General features: G+C 35.5%; 1 protein-coding gene across 2 annotated transcripts; it reads right to left on the bottom strand.

Moving 5' to 3' along the window:
- Positions 1-1,610: 1,610 nt before the first annotated feature.
- On the bottom strand, positions 1,611-12,280 carry LOC135684377 (telomerase Cajal body protein 1). Of its 2 annotated transcripts, none has more exons than XM_065199920.2 (10): positions 11,585-12,280; positions 10,070-10,187; positions 8,687-8,775; positions 6,244-6,334; positions 5,864-5,996; positions 5,380-5,478; positions 3,513-3,628; positions 2,535-2,638; positions 2,224-2,346; positions 1,611-1,789 (listed from the first exon to the last, which is right to left on the bottom strand). In XM_065199920.2, the coding sequence occupies exons 1-10, from the start codon at positions 12,109-12,111 to the stop codon at positions 1,648-1,650; spliced, it is 1,542 nt and encodes a 513-aa protein (XP_065055992.1). In that variant the 5' UTR covers positions 12,112-12,280; the 3' UTR covers positions 1,611-1,647. The 2 variants fall into 2 exon arrangements, with proteins under 2 accessions (XP_065055992.1, XP_065055991.1); XM_065199919.2 differs by having other exon boundaries at positions 3,513-3,631; positions 11,585-12,279.
- Positions 12,281-13,294: the final 1,014 nt, after the last annotated feature.

The following is a 13,294-nucleotide window of genomic DNA, read 5'->3' as shown; positions in this document are numbered from 1 at the left end:
CCGAAATAGCAAATCAATGACAGCCATTCACTTCATATTTTTGCAACGTGATACTATTTTAATCTATGTTAAAGGTTAAAGATGCAACATGTGAGAAAAGCTTGATGTTCGTTTGATTCTCAGAACTGAAATATGAAACTATAAGAGGGTGCGACAATCACAAAGGGCGTTATATCGTTAATCAGAAAGGCGACGGTACTCCTTTGTTTAAATTCGAATTTCTATGCCCAGCTTCGCCGTCCATTCAAGCTAAGATCTATACTGATAGCATATGGGCTGGCCGAGTCTCCACAATTTGGTCAAACAAAGGATCGTTAGCAGGGTAGCCAGGTCTAGCCAGGTCTAGCCAGAGAAGTTCTTGGGATGTATCCAGCATGAGCACTGGCGAGCATGAGATGTAAGCAGTGGCGGCGACAGAAGGATTGAGAATTCAATCCCTCTGCTTTGTTATCTCTATGAATCATGCCTCAACCCGTACCAAAGCGCAAAGACGACGACGCTAGCTATACATCTCGTTTTCTGCAAGAGAGAAACAATGTATCAAGCAGGTCCTTTGGTTAGAAAACAGAACTTGTTACAACCCAAAGAGAACCATTCTCATTTTCCGTTTTGAAATTGGAGAAAAATCGACTATCGAAAAGCTGCTGTGCAGAATAATACTGCTAGGGGGGGGGGGGTTGTGTCCCGACAAGCAGTTCTAACAAAAAAGCATTAGTTCTCTGTGAAAAAGATTCAAAACAAATTAAAATTACAAGTTGGAATCTTTTAAGAAAAGAAGTAAACAGCTATTTATCATCATAAAATTACAAAGAACAAAAATTGTAGTATATTGAAAAAGGGTGGTTTAAGTGTCAATTCTCTATTTCATTACCCTTTTTGATAAATCGAATTTCATAATATGAAACGCAATATTATTTTGATACAAAGTAATGAAAAAACAACCCACCGTGAAATCTTTTAATTCGCTTTAATGAGCGCAACCTGTCTTCTAATTTCCCCTTCGACTCAGAGAAGCGTAACTTAATGTTTTCTTTTGCTCATCAAAAAAAAGTCATATCCGCCTCGAATAATGCAAGCCGATGTGAAAGAATTCCAATGAAATAAAACACACAAAAACATACTGTGTTCGAATCTTAGCAAATCTCTCACATCCGTCCGTTAGCTATTGCCAACCTGCCTTGGTTTCCTTACATGAAACTTGTAAGGAAAGGTTGGTGGAAGACTCATTCTTGACGCGAGAGAGCATGGTCTGACTAAATAAATCGGCGGGATAAGGACAGCCCTAGAAACAACGTCGTTTCTTTCACGTTGACACATTTATGATAATTCGCATTGTTGAGGTTGAGGAGTTTTCTGCGAGCCACATGAAGCGAATAAATGCAACTGAAAAGGCTACCATGTGTAAAGTATAAAAATACTTCTGTACAAAATGTTGAATGAAAAGGTAATGTTTCGTAGAATATTTTAGGGGGCCAATTGTTTCTCTGTTACCGTTTCTTTGTTACCAGGTTCGCTAGAGGCAGAATTCTTAAGTAGAAGCTTGCAGAAAAGATTACCATCAGGATCACTTAAAGAAAAATAAAAAATAGAAACTACTGCCAACAAAAAAATCATAGTTGGGGGTTTCTATGTAAAAATCTATATAAACTAAAATACTTGACTAAGCCTCCACACAAGCAAAGAATTGTCAATGGACTCCGGTTGGGAATCTTCAGTGTCACTTGAAGAACTGATATCAAAATGTCGCTGGCCAGACGTGGATGCAACCAATGGGGCATATGGGTGAATGCTAAGAGAACAAATAAAAGTACAACAGGAATGATGGATGGTTGCCAGACTTTCAAGCAAACGAATTGCGATGTTTCAAGTTGTCTTTGAATATACTTCACACAATTTACAGACTGAAAGTTTTTCAGTTGTCAAAGAGAGCAAATTTGAACGAAAAATTTGCTATCAATGCATTCAAAACAGTGCTCAAGTCAAAATTGTCTTTTTTAAAATGAACATCTAATAGCATTTTTCTGCATCAATTTGTCAGAATGAATTGACAATAAAAACACACGGGATAAATTATGAGTCATTTTTATTTAAAGGTGTATGTATGAAAGGAAATGGAAGAGTAATGAAACAATAGACACAAGGCCTTTATTGCTTTTCAACGAGGACAAACACTGTTATTCACAAGCTCTCAATTTTCAAAACAAGGTTTACACAAGCATTTACCTTATTCCATTTACTGCATCACCATGTGCAGGGAATGTGTGCGGGCTTGATGGACGAGTGGGTTCTAGCTCCCATACAGATATGCATCCATTGGTATTTCCAGAAAACAGGTATCGATCGGACCTGATGTAAATCAGAATTAATATTCAGGCAAATGCTTTAAAGAAAAGCCACGAGGTCTTCTCACCAGAGCAGCATTAACATTTTAAAAGTCGTGAGAAAGATTACTGGAAGGAGAATGGATATTATCAGCCGATTCTAATTTGCAGAAGGTTTGAATCGTAATATCGATAAAAGAATGAGGACATTACCAATGTATGTCAAACTGGACTTTTTGATTGGTTGCTACATCTCGGTTCAAAGTGAAAAGCTGTCTGTCCAAATTTCGAAGATCCCAGCAACTTATTTCATCGTTCTGGGGAATGTAGAAGTATGCATTCAATGATTTAAGATCGACTGTAAACATTGCATCTAAAATGCCACCCTTTTAACTGTCGCTCTTGATGCAAAATTATACACAAAATATCGTGATCCAAATAGTTGCAAGGTCTTTTTCAAAGGGGGGATATCAAGGGTTACAGGGACTGGGCGCGAGTGAGTTTCAGCACGTTTGATAACAAAATAACGATAGGCAAGTCCTTTAAATATCTCAATTCAACTTAAGACGTTTCAACCTTTGCATGCCATCGGCGTAAAAAGTTCATTTGTGCTCATTTCTGCTCATTTGTTCGTTTGCTCATATATGTCAAAATGTTTGAAGACGAATATCAATTAAAAAACGAGAATTATCAGGAGACGATTTAGCAATGACGTAAATTGAAAGATATGGAGATAAAAGTAACAAACATATTTCAGGTCATTGCCAAATGATCAGGCTCTTACGATCAATGGTATTATACAACAGTTCGCTTTCTACTCGACACAAACAGAAAGGCTTAGAAAATAGAAAAGCAAATCCAATCTTAATGAAATCCACTTGAAAATAATCAACTTTGCTACATGCAGTGCGAAAGCGAATCTCAGAACAATAGTGAATGGTTACATCAAATAGTTAGCATGTTTGCGCCAAGTTGCCTTGTAAACAATATGACAAGTAGGAAAATCAAAACTTCAAAAACACTGCGCAAAACACTTCAGTTTTAATTAATTGTCAATCCCTGTGTTGACGATGAATCCAAAATTCCACTAAACATAAGAATGTGGATCCAGAGTTGTTGCATACAAGAACTAGGCAGAATATCAAAAGACAATATATTTTAACATATATTAAAGAGATTATTTAGAGAGACCTTTCTTGCACCGGCATACAGGTAAAATCCGTCTTTTGAGAACTGAACTTGGGTCACGGCACCTATTTTCCCTGGCAACATGCATATCAGATCAGCATCGTCTTCGGAATAGATCCCTACTAGAGAGGCAATGAATTAATTTAGCTCTAAAGTTGTCAACAAATGCTGCATTTTAAAATAACCTAAATGCTACCTCCATGACCAAAATTCAAGTGTTGAATATAAATTAAGTCGCGCGTCATTAAATGATTTGAAATACTTTCTAACAATTCCTAGCTGTACATTTTATAAGATGGTTCTGCCCTTGGATAAGAACTTCAATGAATGCCTCTGATAGGTCACCTACATTACTATAAACAAAGGCGAAAAAGTGCACAGTCCTGTGACCATGCTCTGGGTTTAAACTTTTTAAATAATCAACAAGAACGAGCCTGGTATTATGTTAACAAAAATTTTGATATCAAAAGTTTTGATATCACTAAGAAGACTTCAGCAAAAATGCAGGCAAAATATCGCGAGCTAAAATGAACACAGGGAAACGTGTAATCTTTAACATGGCGTATTTGCAATGTGGAATATCTGTACTTGTAGAAGTATCAGACGTAAATGTGCCTTCAGAATGCGGGAAAATGTTCTTGAAAGTTTCCAGCAATTAATGATTATTTTACAGTGTTCCCCAATAACAGGACACAATTTGATTCACTCAGATATTAAGAGCGATTAAGTACCATTAGTTAGTAACATAAGACATGAAATTGAGCAACATGTACAGAGAATGATAAAAATCTAATCAGAAGGCCTGGAACTAGTGAATCTGGATGAACCTGGAACTCTGGAAGGCTTAAGACATTTGGTGTTATTATTCCTTACGATGCGAGTTTACGCTAAAAATAGACGGTCGCAAACGTGGTTGGAGCGAAAAAGCAAAGTTTCAACTTGAAAAGAAAGGTGAAAGTGCATATTTGAAACATTCAGTACAAAGTGGCTTTTTCAATGACGGTTGGACAGAGTGTAATTTGCTTTAAAAATCTTTTCTAAACCCCATAGTTTTCTATGACTGATTCCTCAAGCATTGTCTTTATAGTTTTCAGGAATTTTCTTCCTTCTATAGATTGAAAATTTTCTTTAAAAAAAAGAAACATCGCATCTTGAAGGCAATTTGTAACAGACTAGTCTAGTTACAACATATTCTAATCCCTTTTCCGTTGGCTTATAACGTTTCTCGATTGGAAATCATGTGTCCATGCCTGGTGAACAATATACGTTAATGGGTCTACTGCATAGAAATTTATTAGAAGAATATATGCTCTGGGCTAGAATATAGCTAAAGATGAGAGTATTTAGAAGTTCTAACTCTTCTTGTCCATCATAAATTAATTCAGAAATGTTAACATGTCATCAAGATTTATTGCAATGGGTGATGTCGAAACAAAGATTCCAAAACTGTTATGAAACTACAGCGGCCTAGGCCAAAGTCTTATCTGCAAAAAGCGATATATTACTCAAGCGATATACTACTCAAGCAGAAGCAAGATCTTCCTTGCATTTGCAAAGAGTAAAGAAGCAAAAAACAATGTAAATGTTTTCTAGTTGGTTGATTGCAACAGGATGTCAGTTTTTGGAGAAAAAACCAGGTAGAAACCATTTTTACAGTAGTCCTAAAGAATAAATGTCGAATACTTTTTGCAAACAAGCGACAGCCATTAGTTATGCAATAGTTTGTGACACACTGTTTGATCAGCCAGGGATTTGAGCCATTTAAGCGAGGTGCAACGATTCTAGTAAACACATATTAACAAGGCAACAACTGTTGCCTTTTCAACGCTGTCACAAACTTTGTGTTGTTTACTCTATAAAGAAATCTTACCACATTTTCCAAACGAGCCAAGAGCAAAGACTTTCCCCAATGCCTTTGAAAACGCGATGCTCGATATAATACCGGACTGGGTAAACACTGTATTTTTTACTGTAAAAAACAAGATAATGATTAAAACAACGAAACAATGATTAATTAATATGTTTAGGAAAACATAGAAAAGTGGAAACCCAAATGCTCGTCAAAATATGTAACGTTGGATTGTCTAAAATAATATCAAGCATGTATACAGATTTAAATTGTAAAAAGATAGAACAGTAACACTCAAAGCCCCAAAAAGCGACAGAAGGCCTGCAATTTGCACTGGAGATTTCGTTTCCCTTCTTCTTCAGGTGCCGGCTACTTTTCGTTTCTTGAACTTCAGTCTAGTTCTAGTTGTAGTCAAGGCTTGCTTCTCCTTTCGTAACTTTTTGATCTTGTGATAACGAAGTAAATATCGTAGTACACAAACAACTGCTAAAGAGAAAAATTTTACCGGCAGTTGCATATTCCATACATTCACAGCCAGGTCGGTTAGTGTCAAACACTTTCACTGCCTTATTAAAGCCACAGAATATTTTATTTCCATCCATGCTAAATGTTACTGAGTTCGCAGCCACAACTTCATCCTGAAAAAACCAAAGACATACCAAAAATCTTGAATGCATTGAAAATGATACGAATCCATGTTATAATTGGGTTGCTTTGCAAGGCTACAAAATATCACTTGCTTTAAAAAGTTTAGAAGATTACCGCTACAAAATAACATTTGAATTAAGAGGCTACAAGTAAACCTTTTATTTTGTACGTTTCTATACTCATTTTCAATAACCTATACTCATCATCAACGACATTTTCAATAACCTTGATACTTACAAGATGATTTTTTGGCACATAACTGCATCGCACGTCTCCTGTAAATGCATCCCACAGATGTAAGGGGTGATCCTTTGAAGTTGAAATGAAGCTAGAAACAATTCATAATTTGAGTCAACTATTTTCATAATAATTAGATAAGAGGTCCTGCTTTACGATTCTGTATGTTGCTTAGTTTAGCAGAGATGGCATAACTATAATGATCAGTGCTACCGAGGGCTACGATGGGCCCCAAAAAAGCCCATGCGCGACCTGGCCTACGAGTCAAAGTATTGCTGATTAACTGTTGATGCAACACCAGGTGAATCCCACTAGGAAAAGACCATATTCGTTATGGAGATTTTGATAAGAAATTTAGATTTTCAAATTTGTTAAAACATCCATGAATTTTTCTAAAGTAGACAATTTTCATAGCAAGACAAGAAGAGACATGCAACATTTATTCAGAATTTTCTTTCCGATCATTTGATATCGTTTGATGAATACAGGCGTCAAGGGTCATGCCAACAGGCATACATCTGTAGGCTATGTATACCAAAGTCTTTGTAAATATATCTTGTATAGAGTTGAAAGGCTTTGTGCTGTGAGACAGACTGAGTAGCAAATCAAAGGAGAAAGAAGAACTCAGATAAGTTTTATCTTTGAATGAGTGGGTACATGTAGAGCAATAAAAAAGTAGAATATTGGAGAGAATAAAATCGACGAGAAGACAGAGTTCTGTGGATGACCAGCATAAATTTAAGGAGATTCATCAAAGTCTGCTGATTAGTAAGCAAGCAAGAAACAGCAAGCATTCCCACTTTAAATTAAAGCTCTAATATATTAATTGATTTGTGCTTCTGTGCATCAAGTAATGTAATGTATGAATATAAAATGCATACGATAAATATAAATTTACATGTGTTCATACAGAAGTGTGTTTGCTCAGTTCCAAAACCAGAGAGAATCAATTGAAACCTACCTTTCCATTGATGATTGATGACATCATAGATTTATTTCATGACACAAAAAACAGTTTTATTCATTTGGAAGAAAGTAACACCAGTTTCTCTAGTATGTTTGCTTGCATGGTTTTGGTATATACACTCGGGTCACAAAAGTATGAAAATATTGCCTAAAATGGGGGCTCACAAAAGCCAAGGGCCAAAGCCAACAAGTTTTTAAAACAGAAGTTCAGTGATAAGGGGTTTTGAAAATAAAAGCCTTCGGTACGAAAAATTTTGCGTAATTCTAATGGCTTTTGAATGAAAATATATTTGAAAGATCTTCCTGTTTTGTGGGAAAAATTAGGGAAGGCTCGACAAGTGCTTCAGAAGAGCTCTGGAAAATATTATCAAAGGATTCATAAAAAATGCCTTAAAATACAGGCGAAACTTGAGAAGCATAAGATAATTCAATTTAACTTGAGTCTTATCACGTGCACCTTTGTTCTGACTTCAAATATTAGCGAGAAGATAATTTCAGCTGAGATATCAGGCTTTAGTTTATCAATAATGATATCCTTGAAAAATTTCTAATGATGCCGTTTAGTGATAAAAATAGTTGGCTTGCTAAATAACATCGAAAGAATAGGTTTAGATTACTCTTTTCATTAATTTCAAAGGCATTATGAAAGTAGAACGGTTTGATTTAATTTTGATTATCATGTGCTTTGATAATGGGCAAATCACAATTTAAGATAAGAAGTTTTTTAACATCAAATGTAGAGCAACTCACCTTGTGTCAGCATTGACTTTTTAAGATTAAAATAACTTACTCACTTATAATTTATGGGACACTGAGAAGATTATGCTTAACGAGAAGTGTCCTGGTCCTTCCTCTCGATGTGACCACACGTCATGGCTCCTACGCCTGGAATTACATAGGGCTGGCGACCCTCCTCGTTCTGGGTGAAAGTTTGGTCATGCCAGGGGCCCAAACAACGGACCCTTGGGTCTGTAGTCAGCGCCTCTAACAACTGAGCCATCCTCGCACCTACATTTTCATGAATACTTTGAAAAAAATTTTACAGACTTCTTTGTAGCAGTGCTTTGAAGTCTGGCTGATTTCTTTCCCTCAAAACAGCAAACCAATCAATAAATTTTCTTTTAACCGAAAATCGAAGGAATGGAAATTGCACTTTCCCATGATAAACTATCGTTCCCAAGCCCCTTTGCCTCTAATTCTGATTTTGAAATTAGTTGGCGTTGCCACTGTGACCTAGTGTTTCCATACTTTTACAACCCAAGTGTACATTCAGTGTCAAAGCAGATCAAACAAAGACAAGAACATGAATATCTTCTTTGTTCTATCAAAGCTTATTTCAGTTGAACATTAAATAGAACAACCTTTTATACTAAAGTGAGTTCATTGGCAGGGGCAAAATCATATTTTGACAATGAAAGTGATCGCAAGCAAGCAATAAGTGACCATTTTTTAGAAAATCATAGAAGAAGAATCTTACCAGCATGTAGGGTGATCATAAGAGCTCATCAAAGGATACCAATCAAAATCATACACTATCTCTCCCTCTTTCATCCTTAAAACTGGATCCTGCAGAAAACATATTCTATCATTAACCATATCAAGCTACAATATTCCAGTAGATTGATCCATGAAAAGAGTAACAGGGCTCTGGGAAAATCTTGCAGAATCTCATATTATAGCAAAAAGTAGAAATTTGTTTCTTTGTGATATTAACAGTGGGGCTTTAATAGACTTATCAGCAATTATTCTCTAAAACAATGACATTCTCAATAAACAGAACACTACACTATAACCTTTACTGCTGGTGAACAGATATTTTGATGTATCATTTTTGGCAACTGTTTGTTGGAATCCAACATATTTAGGTATCACAACTTTTGTGAAATTAATTCACAATATAATGCCCTTTTGCCATAAATCATGTGTAAATCATGTATAATGCCCTTTTCCCACAAAAATTTTCAAAAAACTGCCTGCATTAGAGCAGCTCACAGAGACAGCAATTTAAGGAGCCTTTTTGAACAGGCACAGGCACCATGCAGCCATTGGGCTAGCAGTGGCTATAGCCCCTCCACATTTTTGTAAAAATAGGTAAGAAAACATTTTGGAAAGTTTACTCTAACTATGCTCTAATGCAACATTGAATCATATACCCCTAAGGAATAGCAGCTTTTCTTGACTGGGAACCCTTTTTGTTCATTTTCTAGGTGTTTTTCTTGCTGTTTCATTATCCACAAGCTAATTTTATCTATCTTTATAGCTATCGATATCTTCTCTGAACCAATTTTTTTATAAAACCCCAGTAGAAATAAGCCAGTATTTTCAAAAAGGGGCGTTTTCCGGCGTTCTAGTGGGCGTGGCCTCAAAAAATCTATGTCATGCCCTTTTCAGCCTTCCCACATTTAGACTAGTGTGTGGTCCCTGAACAGGCATCATCAACAAAATGTGTTAACCCCAAAGTGTTCTTCATTAAATGTACAACAATGATTAGTAAATACCAGGTTTAAAATGAATAGAAACTTTAAATTGATAAGTCAGAAAGCCAAATTGTTGAGGGCCAGGCAGATTTTTAACCAGAGATTCTTTACAGTAGAAAGAATATTCATTTTGTCAACCAAGGGTGTCTAGCAAAAAAGTGATTTCTTTGCAAATAAAAATTACAACTTGGAGAGGCCAAAGTTGAATTATCAAGATCTATCTGGAAAGACCTTAAAAGGGTTGTGATTAATAAAATTATGACTGCTATGCCTTCCTTCCTATGATTTCCAATCTACATGTGCATCCAGTTTTGCTCTATTTTAGGTAATTGAAGAAACAGCAATGAAAAACAAGCAAATAAAATTTTCAAATGTGAACAAACCAGTTCTTCAGGGATTTCATTTGCAGAGGACACATCTTGCAGAAATAATGTTGGTATGTTGAAAATCCTTAAGAAGTTGTCATTGCTGTTTGTAAGGATGCACAATCCATCAGGAGACCTTGAAAAAAATATTGCAACAAGGGTTATTTTGTAACTATGAACATAGGCAAGGTTTTGATTTGCTTTTATAGCTTCTAAATTCACTTTCGGAATCTGAATCTCTATATGGAATATTTTCATGATCTGATTTTTATATCATGATCTAATTTCATGATAATTCATAATGGAAGTGATCTACACGATTTTTTATAAGAAACCAGTTAATACTAAACCTAGTACTAGAGCCCCAAAAATTTAAGAAACTTTAGAACTAAATCAATATTTCTAAGAAACTCTGAAAAAAATAAGATGACTTTCTGAGCCGGAAATAATACATCAACAATCCATTTTTGCTTGATTTAAATTTGCTAACACATTTTTATTTAAAGTAACACAGGATGTTGTCTACTTATTGGTTGTCTCGATAAAAAGTACCCCTGTTTCCATAAGAATAATGAACAAGAGATACAATATCAAATCTTACTGTTGTGTTATAAACTTTGATACAATTAATATGCGAGGGAAAGTGCAAAATTTGATGTTAAATGCTTATCTGGAGATAAGAAACTTTTAAGAAACTTTTAGTACTAGAAACTGTTGAAAAATTAAGAAACTTTCCGTACTAGGACCCAAGCTAGGTTTCTTATAAAAAACGTGTATATACATCACATTTATTTTCAGTAAAATCTGATGCTTTTCATGCTTAATATATGAGCATTCACAAATCTAATGTTGAATAATGCAGTAGGTTATAAGCACAGAGGAAAACATTGTGCCCAGTTGCAACCAATCAGAAAAATATTTTTATTCATATATTTGAGGTAAGCCAGGAGGTATCTCTTATTGTGCCAATGGAATTGCAAAAACTTTTGATTTTGAAAAAACCTTACATTGAAATTGTTTCTTCATTTGGCCTATTGCGTAAATAAATTTCAGATGCTAGCAGCCAATTTAAATTCCAAACAGTTTTAAGTGTTTTTACAATTATCAATCTCTTTAATTGACAGAAAAAAATTGGCAACTGTAAGCGAGCATTTGGACTTGATTTTATCAATTCTACAAAAACGCAACTGGGTGCACAATGAAGAATAATAGCATTGCTATTTTTCCCTTACCAATTTTCGAAAAGATAAATAGCTAAAGTTGCTTCCTAACATGCGATGGCAAGGGCTAAACATTCAAGGAGGCTAAGTATTGGTCATGCCTGGATATAATTGCTTCGTAGGGATAAAATGCTGAATTTTTGTTGACTCTCTCATAATTATGGCACAAGGCTAGGCTATGAAATGCTCAATGTTGAGTCAAATGAGAATTTCAACAATCATTTTATCTTGATGTAATAATAGATGCAAATCCTGTGATGTGAAAGCAATAGAAATGGCATTGAAATGCAGCCAAAAACTTGATAAATCTGACCATTTGCATCCTTTTAGAAAACAGTCATCAGAGTTTCTGAATTCGTTTCTTGATCCTGCAACTAAATTCAAAAAATCTTTTGACCCAAAATCAATTTCAAATGTCGGAATTTCCTCATGGTTCAATGTTTCATTTGAAACCATGACATCCTCCATTGCAATATCGTCTTTAGCAGTTTTGGAAGGCAAATCAACATTTACTTCACAAGTACCATCTTTATCAGTTTCTATTTTGTTATCTTTAGACGCGGCGCATACCAATGGATCGTCTTTTATTTCACTTTCAGTCACTGTTTCACTCTCTAGGTGTTGCTCCCCAACTGATCCATAACTAGCTATTCCCTCTTCTTCACCGTCCGTGCTGGTTCTATGAATGGAATATGAGCCAATGTCTTCTGTTTCAACACTAGCCACAAATTGAAGTCCAATGGATTCTTCTCCATTCCTTCCAGCCTGTACTGGGGTGAAATCCTCTAAATCTTCTTCTAATCCAGCATTCATCTTTCTTTGGTGCCCTAAATCTTCCATATGTCTCTCAAATAGAAAAGGGCCACAGTTTTCGTAACTGTCTGCATAATTTGATCGGAGCTATAGGCCAGGATCAGATACAATTCATCATCAACTCATCGTGTTCCCAATGCAAGGATCTTCATCATTCTTGCTGGAATCAAATTTGGGAAGGCTTTTGATGTAGCCTCGTTTAGATGGGCCAAGAAACAACATAAGTTGGTGAAGTTGCTTGTTCACTATGCTTGTTATGAGAAATTAAGCATAGGGCTCAAATCTTGATTGGCTGAGAGCTTGCGCTAAATCACGTGACTGAAGTATAGCTGCATTGTTTTGGGAAGAACAGTCATATCAAACATTGATTTGCTTCAGTATTGGTTAATTCATTTGATGGGTGTGATAAAAGATGATCGTGGTCATAAGAAACCACAACCGGTCTTATAAAATCGCATCTAGAGCCCCCTTCCAAGAACTTTTAGAAATCAGCCCTGTTCAAAAAATTACTTTTTATTCTGACAGTTTTACAGTTAAACGCTTCAAGCAAAACAATTAAAATGGCAAACAATTTGCATCTCTTTATTCTAAAACTAAATGTCAAACAATTTGCATCTCTCTTTATTCTAAAACTATCATAAGTTACTTTTCGAAGAATCAATATGTAGACCTTTCACTGAAATGTCACGAAATCTCGAAACCCTTGCAATACTTTTAAAAGTTGAATTTAATTTTTTGAAAATTCACTTTGTTACAACACGTCATCATTTGCTAACTTTTGAAATTTGAGAAACATGCGGGTAGTTCCTGCTTTCAAAAGTCTTCATCATTTCTATCTCCTAAATTTAAAATTGCAACGGACTGGAAGAGACGGGCGTGAAGAATTGCTCGAAATATGAATTCTTATGTCACAAGGACAAGAATAACCCAAAAATTTACCTTCAAACGCGTTATGTAAATCATGATTCAAAAATTGGCAAAGCAGGATTCCAACACTCACAGAAACACAGTAAGTATTTCTAATTAGGTTTTGAGTAGCTTTTTTCCCTTTATGTACATATATTACGATTCTGTTTGGGTGTCCAGCACATGTTTAGAACTAATCGTTTCACGCCCCACAATACTTAGATACCTGTGCTTCAGCAGAGATGCTCAGGACATGGTACAGTCGCAAAATAAGTCATTGTGTATCAGTTTAAAAGCTTCTCCG

Source organism: Rhopilema esculentum, chromosome 21 (genome assembly GCF_057945365.1).
Source record: "Rhopilema esculentum isolate cy_ngs chromosome 21, ASM5794536v1, whole genome shotgun sequence".
Classification (NCBI taxonomy): Eukaryota; Metazoa; Cnidaria; class Scyphozoa; order Rhizostomeae; family Rhizostomatidae; genus Rhopilema; species Rhopilema esculentum.
The sequence above is the reverse complement of the archived record's forward strand: the minus strand, read 5'-3'. Positions and strand labels throughout refer to the sequence as shown.